Source organism: Rhinolophus ferrumequinum, chromosome 15 (genome assembly GCF_004115265.2).
Source record: "Rhinolophus ferrumequinum isolate MPI-CBG mRhiFer1 chromosome 15, mRhiFer1_v1.p, whole genome shotgun sequence".
In the NCBI taxonomy this organism is placed as follows: Eukaryota; Metazoa; Chordata; class Mammalia; order Chiroptera; family Rhinolophidae; genus Rhinolophus; species Rhinolophus ferrumequinum.
The window spans coordinates 16,493,860-16,516,400 of NC_046298.1; the positions used below are offsets into that span (position 1 = coordinate 16,493,860).

At 43.3% G+C, this 22,541-nt stretch overlaps 2 protein-coding genes across 3 annotated transcripts; both read left to right on the plus strand.

The window, feature by feature from the left end:
* The first annotated feature begins 2,746 nt into the window (after positions 1–2,746).
* CKLF (chemokine like factor) lies at positions 2,747–10,977 on the plus strand. Of its 2 annotated transcripts, XM_033127976.1 has the most exons (4): positions 2,747–2,948; positions 3,863–4,021; positions 8,389–8,481; positions 10,810–10,977. In XM_033127976.1, the coding sequence occupies exons 1-4, from the start codon at positions 2,871–2,873 to the stop codon at positions 10,918–10,920; spliced, it is 441 nt and encodes a 146-aa protein (XP_032983867.1). In that variant the 5' UTR covers positions 2,747–2,870; the 3' UTR covers positions 10,921–10,977. The 2 variants fall into 2 exon arrangements, with proteins under 2 accessions (XP_032983867.1, XP_032983868.1); XM_033127977.1 differs by lacking the exon at positions 3,863–4,021.
* A 594-nt stretch (positions 10,978–11,571) lies between these two features.
* CMTM1 (CKLF like MARVEL transmembrane domain containing 1) lies at positions 11,572–22,431 on the plus strand. The gene is made up of 4 exons (XM_033128023.1): positions 11,572–11,796; positions 13,977–14,135; positions 20,636–20,734; positions 22,252–22,431. The coding sequence occupies exons 1-4, from the start codon at positions 11,572–11,574 to the stop codon at positions 22,429–22,431; spliced, it is 663 nt and encodes a 220-aa protein (XP_032983914.1).
* The last annotated feature ends 110 nt before the right edge of the window (positions 22,432–22,541 follow it).

Here is a 22,541-nt window from a genome sequence, read left to right on the forward strand (position 1 = left end):
GGATGTAGAGAAAAGGAAACACTTGTCCACTGCTGGTGGGAATGTAAAATGGTGCAGCCACTATGGAAAACAATATGGAGGTTCCTCAAAAAATTAAAAATAAAACTACCATATGATCCAGCAATTTCACTTCTGGGTATTTATACGAAAAAAAAAATGAAAACACTAATTCAAAAGGATATATGTACCCTTATATTCACTGCAGCATTATTTACAATAGCCAAAATGTGGAAGGAACACAAGTGTCCATCACTATGAATGGATAAAGAAGATAGGTGTGTGTGTGTGTGTGTGTGTGTGTGTATAGCCATAAAAAAGAATGAAATATTGCCATTTCTGACAACGTAAGGGTATTATGCTAAGAGAAGTAAGCTGGACACAGAAAGACAAATACCATATGATTTCACTGATATGTGGAAATCTAAAACTCAAAACAAATAAACAAACAAACCAAAACAGAAACAGGCTCATAGATACAGGAAACAAACTGGGGTTACCAGAGGGGAGAGGGGTAGGAGGGAGGTGAAACAGGTAAAGGGGATTAAGAGATAGAAGCTTCCAGTTATAAAATAAATAAATCATGGAGATGTAATGTACAGCACAGGGAATGTAGCCAATAATATCATAATAACTTTATATGGTGACAGATGGTAACTAGAGTTATCATGGGTCTCATTTCGTAAAATATATAAATATTGAATCATTATGATGTATCCTGAAATTAATAGGATATTATATGTCAACTCTACATCAATAAAACAAAAACAAGACAACAGGCCCAAAATGGAGTCACTTATGCTAAGCCCCACACCACCAAACCAAGACTTAGTTTAATTATAGTTTTGGATCTCCCAGAAATGGCTTCTTAAATCTGTCAATCAGGAATTGTTCACTAGTGGGATCTGCCTAGTTAGGTAATCTACCTGATAGACCCCTGTCATCCCTGGAAGGAAAATAACCTTGCGATAACCAGCCAGCTTTTTTGCCTACTATAACTTCCTTGTTTCCTCTCCCTTTTGCATATAAGTCTTTCATTTGCATAGCTCCACAGAACTCCTTTCTATCTGCTAGACTGGATGCTGCCCGATTCAAATCGATTTTTGCCTCAGTTTATCTTTTAACAAAGGCACAACCAATACTGGACAGGAGACTAGGGGAGTGGGGAGGAAGCCTGTAAAACCCATAGTCAGGTAGCAAAACTTCAGCCCAGGTGTGAGGTAGCCAGGGCCCAGGCCCTGCAACCTAAGGTGTTTGGTAAGAAGCCGTGGCTATGTGTACGTGCCCACTACAGTGCTTCTGGGAGAGCCAGAAGTGCGAGATGCTAGAAGTCACTTTGTGTATAAGAAAACGGAAGTCATTTGTGAGAGGGGTCACTCAGCCTCTAGATCTGTTACTGGAAAGCCACAAGCCCATTTGCCACTGACCTAGCACAGGGTGTGTGCCATCCATAACAAACTTCAAGATGAAATTTAACATTTTTTTGTGAGTTATTTGAGATGAGGCTGCTAGAGGTACCTGCTGATCAGATGTGACTGAATGAAATGGACTGAAGCTGAGATGGGCAGGATCCAAAGAAGGCTGAATGGACTGGGGCTGTGGCCAAATTATCCAAGACAGAATTTATATCACATAGAAGGAGCCACATACTTCACATCCCTAAAAAGACAGGCTCCCACATGGTGGAGCTATGGCTTCGTAAGAGCACCTTGTAAGAAATACGAACTGAATTATCTAAAGGACCACTGGCTGTTCTATGGAAGAAGCACCAGTGCCAGGTCAAAATAAAAATACGCAGAACAAGATGATATAGGAACATTTATGACAATATGGATGGATCTTGAGATTATAATGCTAAGCGAAATAAGTCAGACAGAAAAAGCAGAAAACCATATGATTTCACTGATATGTGGTATATAAACCAAAAACAACAAAAGAACAAGACAAACAAATGAGAAACAAGAACTCATAGACACAGACAATAGTTTAGTGGTTACCAGAGGGTAAGGGGGGTGGGGGGTGGGAGATGAGGGTAAGGGGGATCAAATATATGGTGATGGAAGGAGAACTGACTCTGGGTGGTGAACACACAATGGGATTTATAGATGATGTAATACAGAATTGTACACCTGAAATCGATGTAATTTTACTAACAATTGTCACCCCAATAAATTAAAAAAAAAAAATACGCAGAACAAACAGGCTCACAAACCCAGACTGTGATTCCCTGGGGGCAGGGAGAGGGTACGAGGTCCAGGCCATTAGTTCACACTACACATATTCTGCATCTACTATACGGCAGACCCTGGGGACCGTACAGGCAGAAGCAGACTGGAGGTTCCCTGCTTTTATGCAATTGAGATTCTGAAGATATGTACATACCATCTAATGATAAATGCTATGAGGAGAGAGTCTTTGTGGCTACTTTGGACAGGGTAACCAAGGAGGTGGCATTTGAGATACTCAGAGTCTGGAGTGGCAGGACAGCCATTCCTGTACCCCTCCTTCCTTCCCTTCCCGCCCTACCCTCAGGGAGCACTCCTTGACAGGACCGCTCCTGTGGAGAGCTGAAGAGCAGCTGTCACTGGCGCCTGGCAGGGCGGGGCAGCGCTACCAGGGCGCCAGCCTGCACCTCTCGCCATCTGTGCAATGCAGCGGGCGCACGCCAGGGAGAGTAGCGTGGCGCGCACGCGCACGAATGCGGGCCGCAGGGACGTGCGCGTGCGCCTGCGCCTGCGAGGGCGGGAAGCCTAGCAGGGCGGTGCGAGTCAGCCGCCAACAGTTGCAGCCGCCACGCGAGGCCAGGTGGAGCAGAGCGCTGAGAGGGGGACGTGGACGGCAAGTGCTGCTGCTGCTGCTGGGTCTACCGAGTGATGTCAGCCCTGAGGCTGACGCAGGAGCAACGCCCCTTCTACTGCAGCGTGAAAGCCTTCGTGAAGATGCTGCGGCTGGTGAGGGCTAGCCGGGGGTTGGGGCAGTGTGGAACCATGCTCACAGGCAGTGAGATGGCTCTAAGGTGGGAAGTACGATGCCCGGTCTTCTCTTCCAACCTTGCGTTTATCAAGGCCTCCCTAGAGACAAGGCATTTGGCTACGCATCCTGGGAGAAGGAGAGAAATAAGGCACTGTCCTCCCCTTCAGGGGCGTTACTCACACACTCATAAAGCAAAATCAGCGTCATCTACCTGAACGGCCTAGCCTGCACTTAGACACAAAACCAGGTACCCGGTTACCGGGTGAGGCAGCTGCAGTCGTACCAAGATTTCAAGAAGACTAAGGGGTTTCGATGTCTTCTGTGTTTACTTACTTTAAGTCGAAAGTTTGATGTGACCAAGCTCAAGGCTGATATAGCCCAGGGCCAGGACGGTGGAACTGCCCGTTTCTGGGGCATCGGACCTACCAGGAGCATTGTGGTCCGTTCTGAACAGAGGTTTGGAGAGAAGCATCATTTGGAGCCAGGTGACCTGGCTAGAGAAGTGGAAACTGTCACAGGAGAATATGTTGAAGGCATTCAAAAAAAAAGGGGAGGAAAAATAATTTTTAAATTTTAAAGAAGTGACATAGAGGCGAGGGGGTGGAAACAGTTAAAAGTTACAGGGGAACAGTTCTGCTTAATATAAGGAAGAATTTTATATTGGGAAAGTTCCCAAAATGAAATGGCTACTTGGGAAGGCAGTACATTCCCAGACAGCAGAGGTAACAAGGCATAGATGAGCACTTAGTAAGGATGTTGTAAATAGCCAAATAAACGGGTTTCTGCCATATACAGAAACCCGTGGATTTACCTGTTTTAGAAATGATCATTTTTACAGCTTAAACTTGTTTTCAATAAGCATTTAATAAATCATATTTTTTTTTCCTTATAGGGACTAACTGTGACATCTATGACCTTTTTTATCATCTCACAAGCCCCTGAACCATACATTGTTATCACTGGATTTGAAGTCACCGTTGTTTTCTTTTTCATCATGTTATATATGTTCAGGCTTGATCGAATAATTAACTTTATATTTTGGCCTTTGCTTGTAAGTGTTCAGTTTCATTGTTAAAATTAACTCCTTTTTCCTGCCTTAGTGAAACATTTTAATAAACTCTGTTCTTCAGTTTTCTTAAGCCTGTAAGGAATCTCTGGATAGGCTGAGGAAGGAGGAGCTGTACCCACTGCTAATGGGTTCTGTATAGTCCCCGGGGGAGATTCTCAGGGAACAAGGGCAGTCGCAGCATCAATTCTCCTCTGAGTTCCACCTAAATTTAGATGTGGCTGACCCTTCTGTTAGGAGAATTCACTTCAGTGTAGATCTTCTAAAGAAATTTAGGACCACGATTCATAAAATTATAGAATGTTCTTAATCTTTACCTCCTTTTTAAATGCACATTGATATGGCCTCAAATTTGGGGGGACAGAGATGGAGGCAGATACACAAGTATCTGTCTTACACATGCCTGGTCACTAAATGGAAAATCAAAATAATTAGGGAGGCGCAGTAAAGCACAAAATTATCTTACTTAAAAATGTCTGCAATCATTAATGCTGAATAATTCTTAACTGATCTTGTAGAGCCTTATCTAGTAGCATATGGATTTCACCCACCATACTCATAGCATTAGGAATAACTGCCCAGTGGAGTGCCCAAATGGTTCTGTAAACTGTTAAAATAGGCAAGTTGAAGATGTTAGTTAAGGTATACAAGTATATGGTCCTTTAGCCCAGAATATAAGCTGGTTCTGGGAAAAACTGAGTGACTTCACCTCTCCTTTTTCAAGTCTTATCCCCAGCATCCTATATCCACAGGTGTCCTTCCTACGACCTTCTGCTGTACCTGTCTCATCCTTTTGAAGTGCTGATATCCAAGCTGATAACCCCTATTAAAGAGGACTTCAGAGCTATTCTCAAACCATAAGCATGCCATAAAGTGGTACCTTCTGGAGCCACTTTTGAAGGCCAGTGATGAGCATTTCAGGCTAATCACCAGCTGAGAAAGTCCCAAAAGGGGGAAAGTTGGGAAATAGATAGGATCTTCATAGTACCTCTCCAAACTCCTACTTGATCTACACCTTAGAGCTGGACCTGACTAGAGGAAGGTCTAGGAAAAGAGGTCACAAAGCCTTCCCCAGTCGGCCCTCAGAGTACATAATAACATCATTTAGTGGCAGAAAGGGCCAAGCTGAATTACTCCCAAGGATTTCTTCAAAGAGACGATGAACATGGTCCACATCCTTTTAATCTTGTACTCAAAAAGTTGGATAGTTGCTCTTCATACTCTACTTTGCCAGGTTTTAGCATTTATTTTTCTCCAGACTAATAATTTTCTGGAGCTTCTTACGTGTCCCAGTAATAAACTTGGAGCCCTAAGTTTAACAGAATTCACTGAGAGGGAGAATGACCTATGTGTAGCATACTGAAAGTAGTCTCTAAATCTCTGAAGCTCAAACTTTGCTCATATTTTAATCTTTTAGAAATGGTGCTATATGGTCAACTAAGTTATTATTCCGTTATGAAACCCAGGTTCCTCTCTGCTCTTGACCTAATGAAGTGATTTATTCAACAAATGTTAATAAGTTTCTGCAATCCCTGTATTCTACTAGGTTGGTGCAAAAGTAATTGTGGTTTAAAAGGTTAAAAATAACTGCAAAAACTGCAATTATTTTTGCACCAACCTAATAGCTGCCTAGACTCTGTAAAGGGTTCTTTGATAAGACAAAACACAAACCTTGTATCTGAGAAATTTCAGTGTAGCCAGGAAACCAGCTAGATGAGCAATTCAGCGTTAACAGGTACTGCAACAGATGTGATCTCCAGGATAGTGAGGAGGCACCCAGGCAGGGAAGGGAATCAAATCACACATAACAGGCTTTCCTGAAGAAAACTATGCCTGAGCTGAGGGCTAAGGATGAAAAGTAGTTAGCTGACTGATACAGGGATGAAAGGACTTTCCCAGTAGAGGGAGCAATGTGTGTGAGGGTTAGGAGGGAGAAAGACCATGACCCCAAAGACCTATAGGTCATCCTGAATGGCTGGGATGTTGAGCTGTGAAGAAGAGAGAGGGAGCAGGAGTGGAGGCCCGAGAGGCAGTAGGAGGTCAGAGTACGCAAGGCTTTGTATGCCCTGGGTTTTCAACCAAAGGCCACTTTTTGGAAGTTTTTAAGTAGGAGAGTAAGTAACATGATGAGCTTACATTTTATGAGATGGCACTGGTGGCAGTGTTAATGGCTTGAAGAGGAACAAAACGAGAAGTAGGTCTCAGAGACCATTTAGAAGTCTATTGCTATATCCAGGCATGAATATGATAAAGGCATGAAGTAAGGTCATAACAGTAGCTGCAGGGAAAGAGGATGTTAGTGGAATAGAATGGCTAGGACTGGGTAACTAAAGAGAATCAAGCATACCTGCCATTTGAGCAACTGTCTTGGGAAGAAAATGAGATAGGAAGTGTAGGACAAAGAATGGTTTTAAGGACGGGCCAGGGAGAGTGGTATATAACGAGTTCAGTTTGACGAATACTAGGTTTTCGTTGTGTACAGGATATTCAGATGGAAATGTTCAGAACACATCTGAAGCTTAGGAGAGAGGAGTGAGCACTGCAGCTTTGGGGGTTATCACCTTGTGATGGAAATGAGCTCCGGGATTGGCCTAATTGGCTCAGAGAGAGTACAGAGCAAGCTGAAGGTAAAACTGGGAAAGACCAACATACAGGGTGAAAAGGAGGAGTGGCCAGAGAAAGGCAGGAGAGGACCCAAGGGAGACCCATGTCACAGAAGCCAAGAGAGGAGCATTTCTAGAAGCAAGGAGTGCTTCTTGCTTCTTTATATATCTTTATATATCACATATAAAGAAAGTCCAGAAAAATACTCACTGACCACAGAGGCTCCCGACGACCTGCACCAGAGTGGTTTGCCTCAAGTGGACAGGTGACAGTAAAGCTGTGGGACTAGTCAGACTGAGCAGGGAAGGAGAGACAACTGTAACCAGAGGGGCCACCACTAAGTTGAGGAAAGTGGGTCAGGGACAAAGAGGGTCATGAACAGTATGAGGTCCCTGCAGAGTGGCCATGGAATGAGAGCCAGACTTCACTGACTAGGAAAAGAACTGGTCATCTGCACTCAGATTCAGTATGTGTATCGTTGTCTCAAAGTTGCAGTAACTGACAGTTGGGAGAGCAGGCCTTCTCTGACCGTTCCCCTCAAGTGCTCCAGTGACCGACCGAAATCGATGTGAGCCAACCCAGGGTTTTGTGGTGGTATCCAAGTGCAGGCTCAAAGTTTCTGTGAAATCTGCATTTTTGTAATTAAATTTACATTCTCCTCCGTGGCATATTGATGTTTTGTTCTTAATATAAAAACAGTGCTTTCAATGACCATTAAGGGTCATTGATGTTCTGGGGCAGGTACATCCTTTTTTGTCCTGTGATTCTCTACACGGCCTAGAGCACCACTTTTCTCCAAAGCCATTCATATACACGTACCCAAATTACTGCCAGGAGGCAGGGATCCCTGTCTGAAGTAGAGGTGCGGTCTATTGCCTGGAAGCAGAGCAAAACGTCCAGCACAGAGGGGTATTAACCTCGGACAGCTACTCTCAATATCTCCTGCAAACGAGAACTTTGTTTCTTCCTAAGTGTATCTAATCTTGACCTGTCTCCATTGAACCTCTTCCTATTTTCTTTTTCATAACTACTTTTCTAAGTTACCAGGGTTTTGCAATTTGATATTTTTGTGTTGAACTCTTTCCTGTCTACAGTTATCTGCAAACATACATAAATCATTCCAGAATAAAGACGATTTGCCTTCCGCACACTGTACATCCATTCAAAATGTAAGTTGCACCTTTTAAAGCCACAGTTCAGAATGAAATGCTTCATTTCAAGAAATCATTAAATGAATGAGCTACATCATCAGAAATAACAGGATAATTGGCCAGCCATTGCATACAGATGGGAGCTGTTCCTGAAAATGACCACTTTCTCCTAAGTGTGCACTGTTTTAAGTTTTATTGCATTTCAGTAACATAAAGTTTGGTTTACAGTGTAGGCTAATTTACACTTTCTCTTATATTATTAAAAGTGAGCATTCTGACTTCCCAATATACCATTCTACCTTAAACTTTCCACATAGCATCTACTCCTAACCAGACGAGTTCTCCCTCCAAGTACATAAGAAAGAAGTCTGTTAAGGAGTTAAATTATTGGTATATCATATCTTAAGAGAACCACCAGGCATCACTGCAGACCAAATACAATATAGGTGGCATTTTACTGTGTCAGTTTGATTTCCTAAAAGATAAATACTAAATACATTTGTTTAATAAATGTAACTTTCAAAATTTTGGGGGAGCTGATTCACTTTCTTTTGGTGGTCTTCATGTAAAGCTGACCTTTCTATTCTGTGTTTTCAGGATATTATCAACTCTCTGGTAACAGCGACATTCATGATAACCATATCAGTGTTGGCACTGACAACAGACAACACATTTACGGTCCTCGGAGGGGTAAGTTGGAGGAGGTCTCTCTGCTTTCTTCCTTAGGTTTGATCAGAATTCAGATTTCCATGGCCAGTATATGTATATAGTACTCAGTGGCTTATGTTTTTTTTTGTATGAATACATGCCCGATTAACATGAAGGAATACGACTGCACACTAAAATGAAGTTAACCAAATAAAGATGTTCCTACATATTTCTCAGGTATGTAGAGCTAGACTAGACTGAGAAAACCTAGACTAAGAAAAGCTACTGAAATCCGTTACAATATTTAACGCTGAGGAACATGATGTCAAGCAAAAACACGATGAGTGAGTTTCATAGCTCTCACTTAAAAAAAAAAAAGAAAAACATACCACTTGTTAAGGTGAAACAGGTTGTTCTGAGCTCAGTTATTTCTTCACCAGGTCCTTCTTCGGATGGAATATAATAGATGTCTCATGATAAGGCAATGGTAGGAAGCCTTGTAACTAAAGGATTATTTTGAACACTGTTTGAAGAGATGCAAATCACTATAATCAGACTTTATCCTAGGAGGCAAACGAAAATTAAAAAGTGTCAAGTAATGTAGTTGAAATAGTCCCATCTAATATTCTTCTGAGATTTGTTACAGAGGTTCAAAATCATTTGGCTTTTCTAGGTTTTGATCTAGAGAAGTGAATTGGAAAGTTCTTCTTAAATAAATCTCCCTCATATTTTCTTGTCTTTTCAAAGTATGGGCCACTTAGGAGAACTGACTGCTCTCAGACAGCCAAGTATGTCAGAATCCATGGTTTTTCATCTCTCTTATTAGGCCCTAAGCAACTTCTTGAGGGATGGGAATTACTCCAGAAATGAGATTGTGCTGTAACGGCAATTTCCCTCAGTTGTGTTTAAAGATAATTTTATCCCTCTACTATGGAGAAAGAGAGACCAGGCATAGGATTTACTTTCATTCATTTATTTACTCCTTCATTCATTCAATCATTCATTCCTTCTTTAAGTGCACTTTGGTAGGTGCTGACAAAGTATAGAGCTATGCTGCCCCGTGTGGTGGCCGCTAGTCACATGCGGCTACTGAGGCCTGGAAATATGGCTGGTCTACACTGAGATGAGCTGTACACGTAAAATACACACTGGATTTCAAAGACGTCCCACCCCCAAAAAAGAATATAGAATATTTCATTAATAACTTTATTATATTGATGACATGTTAAAATGATAATATTTTGGCTATATAGGGCTAAATAAAATACATTATTAAAATTAATTTCACTTGTTTTTCTTCACTTTTTAATGTGGCTATTAAAAAATTTTCAATTAATTATGTGGCTTACATGGGTGACTCACATATTTCTCTCAGACGGCACTGGCTAGAACATGAGCCCTTTCCTCAAGTTGCTTAGAGCGTAATGCAGGAGACAGATGTGCAAACAGCAATATGTAAGGTTTTGCCACTGCTTCAAGGTACAGAACTGAGGAAGCAACTTCTCCTCTCTGGCAGTGGAATCGCAGGACTAAAGGCAACGGGGGGACCGTTCCAGGTGGAGGGACCGTTCCAGGTGGAGGGACCGGCAACACAGAGAGTCATGCAAGTACAGGCAGGAAGTTCTTAGTGTGGTCAGACCTAGGAAGCCCATCTGAGATTCGGGGTGGAAACAGCAGTGTCTGAAGCCAGAAAGCGAGCCGTCGGATGGAGCTGACCAAACAGCATGCAAGGAACATGACGTCTCTTCCCCAGCTCTCACATAGCCGTCATAGTACTTAAAGACCATGTTCTAGTTTGTTCCCTTTACTTCAACTGTATTTTTCTAAGGCCGGTTTAGAATCCCACCCCTTACATGGATGTAGCCCAGCTTTTGAGAGTTTACTTTGGGTCATCGTATAACTCCAGGTCTCCAAGCTTCATCACAGCTACTATTGCCGTGGTTCGATCTTGAGCTGGTGTTAACTTGGACCCTTTCTCCAGTAGAGTTTGCAATAGGAAGGTCAAACAGTGGAACATTCGAGATACAAATGTTGACTGATAACTAAGTATCAGTAGGGCCTTAAACAATACATTCAGGGGCAAATCAAGAGATCCAGACTAGTGTTTCTTGCAGAGCTCACACTACTTCAGTGCCATTTCTGCTCACTTAAATTATCTTTTCCCTTTCTCTAGGCAGGTATTAGGAAACTTGGGGATGACAATAAAATGATCTCCGAGGTATTCTTATTTTGGTATTAGGTGACAGAGTAGGGAGCCATCCCAGTACCCTGGCAGGAGAGGAAGCCCGTGGGCAGACCACTTAAAACCTGTGTGAATGACAGGAAGTACAGGTCATAGCCACAGCAGTGACACTATGTCTTTGTTTCCAGGTGCTTGGACTCCTGGCAGCGGTATGCTGCCTTGCTGATGCGGCTCTTATTTACCGGAAGCTTCTATTTAATCCAAGTGGTCCTTTTCAGAAAAGTCCTGACAAAATATAAGTTTTGTAATTTTATATTCCTTTTTAGTCAATGCTAAGTATTAAACGTATCTCTATTCTTCCACATCATTTCTGTAGTAGTTCTCATTTTAATCTCAATATGGGAGCTGGAAGATGAGATTTAGGAACTCTGCACCCAGCGTTCACCCTTACTGTAACTTCCAAGGGAGCGCTGGGAGCGCCTGGATGGGATCGGATTGGGTTTTCCCCGCTCCTGGGCCTAGGTGGCAGAAAAGGAGGCGCCAGGACCACCCTAAATGGTCTCTGAGCCCTCTTCCTGGCTGGCTGGCAGCACAGAGGTGGTGGGTTTGCAACAGTGAGTTCCCAGGCTAGGTAGGCAGTGGCTTTGCGTCCAGGATGACAACGAGGGTGGCTGGTTTGAACTTGGGCAGCGAGAGCTGGGTGCGCGCGAGGGATAGGCAGCCGTTGGGGCTCAACGCTGGTGATTAGGGGAGAGACGGCCGCGTCCGCGGGGCAGGGTCAGAGACAAAGGGCCAGCCTGACATAGCCAGGCCCGGGGCCCACCATTAATTCTGAAGGCGCCAAGGAACCTTCAAAGGACTTGCAATCCCGGGAACAGCCCAAGAAGCGCCCGGGAGGCACTGGGCAATCCGCTCCAGAGCGTCCTGAGCTCTCGGTGCAAGGAGCACCCATGGCGCCGCAACCTGCACGCTCGGGGAAAACCGCACCCTCAAAGACGCCCACAGGACCTCTACACAAGAGGCCCGCTGAACACCAAGTGTCCCCCCTGAGCGAATCGGAGAAGGAGGCCATCCAAAAGCGTATAGAGGGCCGAGCCACAGTCCCGCCCAAAATCAGGGACAGCTTCAAGCATTTTTTCTTCTCGCCCACCGGAACATTGAAAGTCGTGAGGCTGGTGAGCAGAGAGAGTGGGCGACCGGGCTGAGCGGATGCAAGACTCAGCCTCGGGAGAACTTCCCCTAGGTCCCTTTGCCAATCACCCTTTTCTGCCTCACCTTTCCTCCCCCTGTCCCCTTGCTCCTCCCACACATCAAACCTTTCTACTAAGTTTGGCTTGTTTTTTTTTTACTGTCTTTTCTATGTCTCAGATTTCCCCTCACAAAGGGAATTAGGGAAGCAATGAAGATAATAGCAGAAATGTGTACATTAGCAAACATAAATAATAGAATTGACCAATAAAATTGATAAACCACTGGCCAAGGTAATAGGGGAAAATGGGGAGGAAAGGGCATATATTCAAAGTCAGAAACCAGAAAAGGAAAATAATCGCAAACACCAGTGAAGCTGAAAGGATCCGCACAGTGCTTTCCAAAACAAATTTGAATAATTGGATGAAATAGTTGATTTTCAAGGAAAATATAAATTACCAAAACTGATCCCAGAATAGAGAAAAACCTAAATAGACCAATATAAACACAGAAGAAAATGAAAACTTATCAAATGCATATCTTTCAAAAATGTATCAGACCCAGACTTTTTCACAGGTTAACTCTTTCAAGCCTTCATGGGATGTAATTCTGATACTATTTAAAGTTTTTCAGAAAATTGAGAAACACTTCTGAACTATTTTTACAAAGTCAGTATAACACTGATACGAATATCTGACCAACTTCAGAAAAAGAAAACTAAATAGAAATCTCACTTATTTCAAAGCAATAAGTATTAATACTACATTAGCAGAAAATACTCATCAGTACTTTTTAAAAATACACCATGAAGAAGAAACATAGGATGATTCACTATTAAATTTATTAAACTAATCTACCATATTATAAGTAAAAGGAGAAAAAATTAGGAGATTATATCAAGTAGAATACAAAACACATCTGACAAAATTCAACATTCATCTCTGACTGCAAAGGAGGGAGACAAGAAAAAGAACAGTAAAATAGGAATACATAGATATTTCATTGACATTGTTAAAATAAACCTAAAAGTCAGCATCATATATAATTAAACATCAGAGGTATTCCCATTAAAATGAGGAACAAAGAGGATGTCCATTACCACCACTGTTATTCAATATTTTTCTGGAACCCCTAGTGGTCACAATTAGGAAAAAGAAATAAGAACACCTGAAAAAAAGAGGCAAAATATATTTTAGCTGATAAAATCATAATAACTAAAAAACTCAAAGACTGGGAAACAATTTAGAACAAGATAATTCTACTAACGCATTAGTAAAACTGAGCAGGCATGCACTTAAAACAGAAGTTTTTTTCTTTATAACAATCAAGATAAAATATCTAAGAGGTAATGACATAAATTTGAAAGATCTATATGAAGAAAACTTTAAAACTCTACTCAGAGATATTGAAAAACCACTAAAATAACTGGCAAGACATACTTTTTCCTTGAATAGTAAGACTAAATTTTGTAATACATTTCCAGATTATAAATTAAAAGAGATCTCAATTAAAATACCAATAGGCTTAGTTTGGGGAACTTGACCAAGACAAGTATGGTAGGCATAAACAATCTAAGAATAAGTACTGAATGGGAAACCAGGTCAGATAATAGGATAAAAAAATGAATTTCCTGTAATTTCAAAAGTACTAGAGAAGAAATCGGCTAATCAGTGGAAGAGAACAGTCCCCAAAAAAGACCTGAATACACCTGCGAATTTAGTATATAATAAAGATTGGATATTAGATCATTGGGGAAAATATTGGTGATTCCCCCATAAATGATGTTGGAATAATCAGCAGCTGTTTGGAAAGAAAGAAAGCTGGAGCTCTCCCTCACTCTGTCAAAATCAATATGTAGTTACCCTACCTGTATATACATACTTTTTTCTGGTATAAAATATACACTGTGAACAGTGGTCACTTTTAAGGAGATAGACTAGGGTTGAGCTGAGGGAGAAGAAAGAAACTGAAGTTATTTTTTTACCCTTCTATATTGTGTGCATTTTTATTATTTCATGTCTTAAAAATATTTTTTAAAATTTAAATAAAATGTGCAAAACAATACAGACAATTGCAATATAATCAGATTTACATTCTGACAATTAATAGGGTTGTTTTTTATAATAGTCCCTATGCATTAAAACAAATTCTGTTTCCTTTCTTGCAGGGTCTTCTCATGGAAGCATTAGCTTGTTTCGTCATCTCCAAAACCCATGAGTCATACATAGCAATCGCAGTGCTGGAAACCTGCATCGTTCTTTTCTTTATTCTAATCTATATGCTAACCATTCACCGCTTGATGACTTGTATACATTGGCCCTTACTTGTAAGTGTTCATTTTCATAATTCAAATACAGGCTTTGCCTTCAGCTGCAGAGTAGAGCCTCTCTCCTCAAGTGAAAACACAAGAGCTATCTCTCTAGACAAGAACACAGCTGAGCTGTGACAGTTAGGGTTTTGCCCTAGTTCCAGGAGAGAAACTAGCCTAATTCCCAGAAAGACTCCTTGGATGCCTCTGTCTACAGGACAACCAGCACACATACCTGCTTCCACCTCACTATGGTCCTGAACGCCTGATACTTTTCAGCTTGTCCTAAAGAAAATTTTAATTCGTATGTATGTTCAGTAGGGAAACACATTTCTCACCTATTGCTTAGAAAACAGCACGTGCTTCTACTTTTCAAACAACACCCTCTCTAACAGATTATAAACATCCCCCCCAAAAGCAAGGGTGGACATGGCAGAGTTGTAGAAAATTGTCACTCATGCCCTGAAAGATTGCAGGAGTCAACCTTTCACATATGTTAAGGGTCCATACTCCAAAAGGGGTGACTGATGGTGCGGTATTCAGGAAAAGACATTGTCTGTTATAGCCTTCATCATAGCTTTTTCCCAGAATCTCACATTCTTTACCAACTAAAAAATTCCTGAAGCTAATGCGTAAGGTTTCGGATAAATCCTATTTATCCTGAGGCTCTGCATCCTCACAGACTAGACAGGGACGATAGTTTTGTCCAGGTACAGGCATGGGCCCAGTTCCTGGCCCTGCACCTTACTAGCGGTGTGAACTTTAGCCTCAGTTTCCCTGTCCAGGAAATTCAGGGAAGGAAAAGTGTGATGATAATCACTGCCTCAAGGGCTCCTGTAACACTTAAACGTATTTAAAGAAAATAGCACGGTGCTTGGCACAGAGTAAACATTCACTACGAAGTGGCCAGCAGGCCCCATCAGGTAGCCGAGTGGCTTTTACCAGGTTACCTTGCACTGTGAACAATCCTAACTCTGAGCTCAGGCCTGTTCCACACCCCCATTTCCTTATTGTATCTTCTTCTATCCTTAAGGTAGGATCAGTTGCATTGACCCAAAACTCAAAATATTTTCTTTAAGTGTCTGAGGGGTTTTCTGAAAAGGCTGCTGAGCTCTCTCTCTGCCCCACAGAGAGCCGAGCAACAGGGAGCAGACAAAGCGAAATGTGAGCAACTTAATTGGATGTATGGAAGACCCTCTTAGTTACGGAGAGCTATAACCATGGAGAGATTTCTGAGGGGAAACTCAAATCTCTGTCCATGACATTTTCAAGAGGGGAAGGTAACGTTTTTGAGCACATATTATGTGCCAGATACTTTTGTCACATATATTACCTTATTTCATCCTCACAACAACAGGTGAGGTTTAGTCACCCCCCACTCCCCGTCTGACAGGTGAGAAAATTGGATTAAAGTGATTACGTTGCCCATGGTCATATGTAGGCACATGGAAACTCAGGTTTGAGCCCAGGGGTGTCTGACTCCAAAAGCCCAGACTTTATGCCTTATTTGTTTGTGATGGTTTCTCTAGCTCCACCCTCACGACATCTTTGTTCTCCTTAGATTCTCTAAATTTTATGTTCTATCTTCTCCTGTTTCCTCATGGTTTCCTTCAAAATTGGAGCCAAGGGTGAGTTGGTCATCCTAGGGGCGTGAGGGGGCACAGGGACTTGGGTGTGGGTGACTGAGGGCCCCACAGTGCCAAGGTCAGCAGCTGCAGGGAGGAGAACCAGAGCCCTCTGAGAAAAGGGCCACTGCCATAATGCTGGAGAGCTGGAGAGAGCCTCAAGGTGCCAGGCTTTGCTGCAGGGCCCCGGGGGCGTGTCCAGGAAGTGTCTCAGACAGAGGCGGGAGCTAGGGTCTCCTCAGCATGCACCATGAAGGTCCTGTGACAGGAACTGTGCTCGTAGTACCCAGGCGGCTCAGGACAGCTTTCGGAGAGTTGCAGGCTTTTGGTCATTGGTCAACTCTTGTAAAGCCAGGCCCCCTTTTGCTACCTCTGTCCTTGGGTGACAGCACTCTCCTATCTTTGGACGGCTATGGGAGCCCAGAGTATGATTCAGGGCCCCTGCCTTTTCCTTGCCACTGCCGTTCAAGGATGAGGCCCAGGCCTGAAACAGCACATGGATATGCGTGAGGAACTCCCAGGAGCTTCATAGTTGGGAAACTGTCTTACCACAAAGGTGGCCCAGTTTTTCTGATGCTCAACTAACCCGCAGTACACATACTAAGCAACTACATACTAACCAACGTAGTTGGTCAGGTGGTGAGCTAATTGACTTGGAAGGTTTTTGAAAAGACCCATCCAAACAGGATCCAAAACTGCGTTCTCTTCTCCTATCCAGTCCCTTCCTTCCGAATTTGCCCTTTCAGGGCCCATAAGATGAAGGACATGTACATCTAAGATTGCTCAGAGGGGTAAATAGCTACAGGGAAGGCTTGGCACGGTAAGACATGTGCTGGCTCAGTGACAGTATTGGTGCCTACGAGGTGACTAATTGAAACTTCAGAGAGTAGGTACACTTGGAGACGTGTTGGCATCAAGCTACGGGAGTCACTTGGGACCTTAGCGAAAGGCCAGTGCAGCTCGCCGGAGAACACAGGACCTACTTTTCACTGTAACTGTTTCAGTGCAGGTTGAAGGCCTGCCCACACACGAGAGGGGTCCAGCACTCACAGCTGCCACTATCGTTCAGCCCTTGTTTGGTGGATGGTTTGGTGCCAGAAGGTACAGGATTAGGATAAAGGAGTACTAATTTTAAGTGGCAATTTCCTTAAAGGCTCACACCAGGATAAATTTCCTTACTCCTCTATTTCCATTCTTGTTTGGCAAAGGGCTAAGGGTGAAAGTCCCCAGCAGGGAGACAGGAAGTCTGATAAATCAGGGCTTCAGACCTCAGCAGGGCAGCATCAGGGGGTACTGGCCTCACAGAAAATGACCTACTGAGAGGGCAGTGCACTCTGGGACCATATTTTGGCAGAGTCTCCTTCTCTGAAGCGATGATGGAGCCTGGGCTTGGGGACCCACACGCTAGTCTCGACTGCAGCTTCTCGCTTCTGAGAAGGCTGTGCCAGGGACCCTGACACCCATGGGGAGGGTGCAGGTCCAACTCTCAGCTGGCCCCTGACCTGTCAGCACGGCGCTGCATCAGAGCTAGTAAGCAGACAGCTTTCCTCACCCCACCTTGGAGGAGTCACTGTCTTCGTTTGTAGACTTCATGATCAATTTTACCCACCCTCGTCTAGTGTCATCTGTCAGTATACCCAAGAAAAGTGTGACTTGTAATTATTGTCTTCTGAATAGCCCATATTTTTAACACTTCTACATTGTAAAAAATATTATCCAGTGTGGTCAGAGAAACTGAGTCCTGGTCAAGCAGATGTTTTTGCCAATAGAAAGCAATTAAAAAATAATAAATAATAATAAACATATTTTAAACTAAAACTCTATAAAAGTGATGTTTCAAAAATTACCAGCAATAGTTTTACATTTATAAGTTCAGCCTTAGAATATCCCCTTCAAATAAAATTAATGAAAACCAACAGGTCTGGTGATTTCTGATGAGGCTCTGCCATGCATTTGGAGAACTCCAGGCACGAATGGAACCAATGAAAGTTGCAGTTAGCTAACTACCATCTAATTGTTTATTATATATAAATTCTGGTTACAAAAATCACATTTTGTGAAACAAATTTAAATGTTTAACTTTTTTTCCCTAATATTCAGTGATTTTAAAAATCAGCATTCACCATTAAAGCACCTTTTTCTTTCCCAATTGTAAGTCTATACCATTTTGTTTATCTCAGAGAACAGTCTGAGAGCTTTATGGAAAACTAACAGTCAAGTAACAATGCCATCTCTCATTTTAGTCAGAGGAGGTTACCTGAGTCAACAGGGTATTCAGTCAAGGGGGGAAGAAAAAGGTGAGTGAGGACAGCATTTGTGGGGGAACCAGAAGTCCTACTGCAATGTGGCAAGGCTCAGCTGCAGTTTTACCCCCATCAAGGAAAACATCTCTCTGTGTGTCAAAGATGAAGCCAAACAAGAAGGTCTGTGTCCAAGGCAAAAGGAAGTGGGGTTAATCAGGAGAAGGCCCTTGGTCACTCAAGTCAGACTGCTGAGGGTCAGAGCCACTTACTGGCTGAGCAACCCCTGGCAAGCTGCTCCCCTATCTGTAAACTGGGGATAACAAGAGTCTGTTGTGAGAATCAAATGAGATCACGTATTAACACAGTATATGTGGCACAGTCTATGACACATAGTAAGTGCTCAAGAAATGTGAGCTACAATAGTAATGATAGGGACAAGGCATTATTAGCTCCAGGGACAATTCAGGAGAGCACTTCCTTTTGAGTCAGGACCAGGGTAAACTATAACGTCCGGGAATCAAACGAGGAGAGGGAATGATGACAGGGAGTCAGTGATTGCCCAGGGAGGCCTAGTCTGCATTTGGTTTATTCCTATTATCATTATTAATGATTAATGTACTCACATCCCAATTCTCAATGATCTATGACCACAGCTAGTTAATTTTTATTGTAAAAAGTTTACACTTCGCCCCTTAGTAGTAAGAGCCCTTGCTCGCATCTCTGAGTATCTTGGTTTACATCATCCTCAGGTGCTAAGCTTCCTGCAAAGCTGCAAACTGCGGTGCCTGCTCCACTGTGGCCAGACCTCTGCGCAGCCTACAGAACCCAGCTGAAACTTATTTCCGACCCTCACAGCCCTGCTCCACGGCCCCTCCCAGTGTTACCCACCAGGTGCCCAAATAATAGACATTAGTGCCCTTCCCAGAGGCAAGTCACATTCCACAATAGGGCTCCTTGCTTGCCAATAAAAACGGGAGGAACACCTGGAGTTTGCAGAAAGTTTGCTATCTGTGCACATTTTGAGGACATCTGTCACGAATCTACGTTTTGAGGTACTCCCACTACCGACTAGATGCCAGGCACCTTACTTGGTGCTTTCAGATTCATTATGCCATGTAATTCTCAGATCAACACAATGAATGTCAATCATTATCCCCATATTAAAAATTAGCATGTTGGCACAGAGGTGTGATAAAACATGCCCCGGGTCACACATCTAGGAATTGGCAGGCCAAATGATTTCATCAACAAAAAACACTTTCACGGTATTTGTCCCATACTATGTTGACCTTCCACGACCCATTCCACAGAAAATGCCAAAAGATGGATGCTGCACTTCCATCCCAGGGAGATAGTTCATTTCCTCCTTATTTGGGTGTCCCTGAGGGGAGACAACAGTGACTTGAGTTCTGACTCCACTCCTTGGCAGATATTCAATCCGAGGCAATTTCATAAACCTCTCTAAGCCTCTGTTACATCCTCTTAAAATGCAGATGATAACAATACTGCCTCTGAGCGTTAAATGAGACAATGACTGGGAAACTTGGCACACTGAACACACTTCATTAGAGCCAGTATGATTCCATACACTGGCGGGCAGGGCTCCTTGCTATGTTTGGACAAGTGCACAGACAGGCTGACACTACCAAGTCAAGCCACCAAGACTTTTTTTTTATTATTAGTTTCAGGTGTACAAAACAGCATAATGAACCACCAAGACTTTAAGACTGAAAATGTTCACATTAGACATCTGGGCCCTATCATGATTATATCACCCTGGGCTTTTGCCCCTCCCTATAAACTGGTGCCACTGACACATCGAGTACCTTCTCTTCCATCACCGCTCCCATACCAAAGCCCAGCCTCTACTTATGCTCAGGGGTGAGTCCCCACCCACTCACCCTTTCCCTTTATTTAGCACACAAAGCCGCAGATTGGGCTAGCAGTTAAAGAAGCCAGTAAGGAAACCCAGAAGGAAGGACACTAATAGCCTATACATGTCAGGGCAGACTCAACTGTGGCCATATCGTAGGGAACAGCGGAAGTCAGCAGCACTGGCATTCAGTTCAGAATACCAAGCATGCTCCTAAGGTGGGTTCCTGCCTTCTTGGGACATGTGAACCTACAGAATCAACATGATCCACCTGCCAACGGATCGGTTCTACTTGCAGATTTGGGAGTGGAATTAAATCCGTAGATTGCTAACCTAAAACTTTATTTTTATATTAAGACAAATGTAGTGTGGAATAGAATGCTGAATTTACCATACAAGACTTCAAAAAAAATCATATCATGGAAGACCAATTTGGCCCCCTAACCTCTAGATTTTTTTCATGCTCACTTTTGTATGCCCTTTAAGAAAAGTCTAATAGAAAAGTTGTCAGGTTTTTTTTGTTTATTTGTTTGTTTTTTACTGGTGTTAATGAAATTAAACCCTTTTCTGCTGACAAAATCCTACCCAATAATTTAAAATCAAATAAACTCATGTCTCTGGAAGATGTAAGAATTATGCTGCTGAGGGTTCCTCTCCATATGATTCAAAGGAAAGTTTTTAAAAGGCATCCGTGCTTAGATGGGTAATTGACCAATTTAAATATTTTATGAAACACATTTTCATGTAAAGCTGACAATTTTCAATTCTGTATTACAGGATCTTATCAACAGTTTCATTACAGCTGTGTCCCTTTTCATAGTTGCCGCCTTTACAATGCAAGAAAAGGAACAAAAGCGTCTACTGTATGTCGGAGGGGTAAGTAGAGGTCTTTGTGACTCCACTTAAGATCAGTATTTCAAGACTCTTTGAACAGGGAGACTGGCAGACCATCATTATTTCATTTCCAGAACAACATCCCCGTGACCACCCCTTCTCTTTCTTGCACTGACTTCTACGGAAGATATGAAACTGTACAAACTCTAAGCTCATGAAAATCTTCATTCTCATTCTCCAAATAGGGACAAAAACAGGTCGGTTGAACCCCTTTTGAGAATTGTACACACTATTTTTTGAACTGTTTCAGGAAGATGTTCTTGTCTATAAATAGGACTTTGACTTTTCTGGACTAGAGAAGAAAAGCACATGAAAAGAATGACGGTAGAAAAAAACAAGTGCATCATCAAAGGTGTGTGACCCAACCTATTCAGGAAGGAAGGAAGGAAGTTCTCAGCACGTGCCCCACACAAGGCTAGGCACATTCTGACTTAATCTTTACAACTCTCATTTTCACAGATATGGGCACTAAGTTAAATACCTTGCCCTGGGTCACAAATCCTCCTCATATGAAGAGCACAAGATATGGCAGATTAAATGCTTGGAATATGGGGGTGGGGAGGTGAGACTCAAGAAGTCAAGCAATGGGAACAGAAATTAATCCAGAAAAAAAAGTTTAATTTATTGAATTCATTCCATAATCAGTAAATATTTTGTCAATCCCATTGGATTGTGCCAGGCCTAAACTCAGTGTTGGAGATACAGTCCCTTCCCCCTAGGGGAGCTCACAGATGAGCTGGGGCAAGACCTACAGAGGAAAAGTTCATTTAAGCAGCCGGGGTTGAAGTGACCATAAATAGAAACATCCAAGGCAGACAGCTTGTCCCCACCTGCTAACTCAGCCACCAAGCCAGAGGCCCCCACCCCCTGGTCTCCATCAATTCTTACCTGGATGGCAGGAGCCCCCACCATCCCCGACTGGTCTCTCTGCCTCCAGCCTGGTTCACTCTCCGTTCACCTTATGGCTACTGCAAGTGAGCTTTCTGAACCTGGCACACCTGACCTCTCTTCTTGATGAAGTCCCAGATACTGCATCTCCCCAGCCTCAACTCTGCTCACTCACTCACCAGCTCCAGAGGCCTCTGCCACACGCGATTCCTTGGAGACCTCAATCCAGTACCTGGAGTTCTCTTCCTCCCAGCTGGTCCCCTGGGAAACTCCTTTCTGTCCTTTCAAACTTAGCCCAAGTGTCCTTTCCACTGAGGGACGTCTGTTTCAGAGCCCACCCCAAGCCGGAGACTCCTAGGGCCAGTGCCCTCCTCTAGTCCTTTTCTGGTACCTCGGGCATCAGGCGAGGTCATTACTAGCAGCAAAACCCACCATTTCCAAAATCCCTTTCTCTGGGAACGCCAGAAAGGGCCGCAGTTAGTGGAGGGTCAGAGAGGGAAAAGAGGCCACCAGCATCCCGCATCCCGGAATGGGGTTAGGGAGGACAAGTTGTTGCTGAGCTGCAAAATAACACCCCCTTTCCTTCTCATACATGGTCTTGTGTCTGACAGGCCCTGTGTTTCGCGGCGGCAATCGTGTGTCTCGTCGATGCGACTATAGTCACCAAAACGATGAGGAATAAAGTGAAAAGAGTCCTGGGAATCGAAAGCGAAACCAGGTCCTCCCCTTCCCGGGTAGAACCCACCCCAAAACCCGCCCCAGCGGGACCCACCCCGACGCCCGCCCCATAATCCACGAAGGCACCCCCACAGACATCCTTGCAGGCAAAAGCGGCTGTGTCTCACCCCTTCCGCCCCTCCCACCGAGCTCGCCTGCTGTCACCCATTTCCGCCCACCTGTG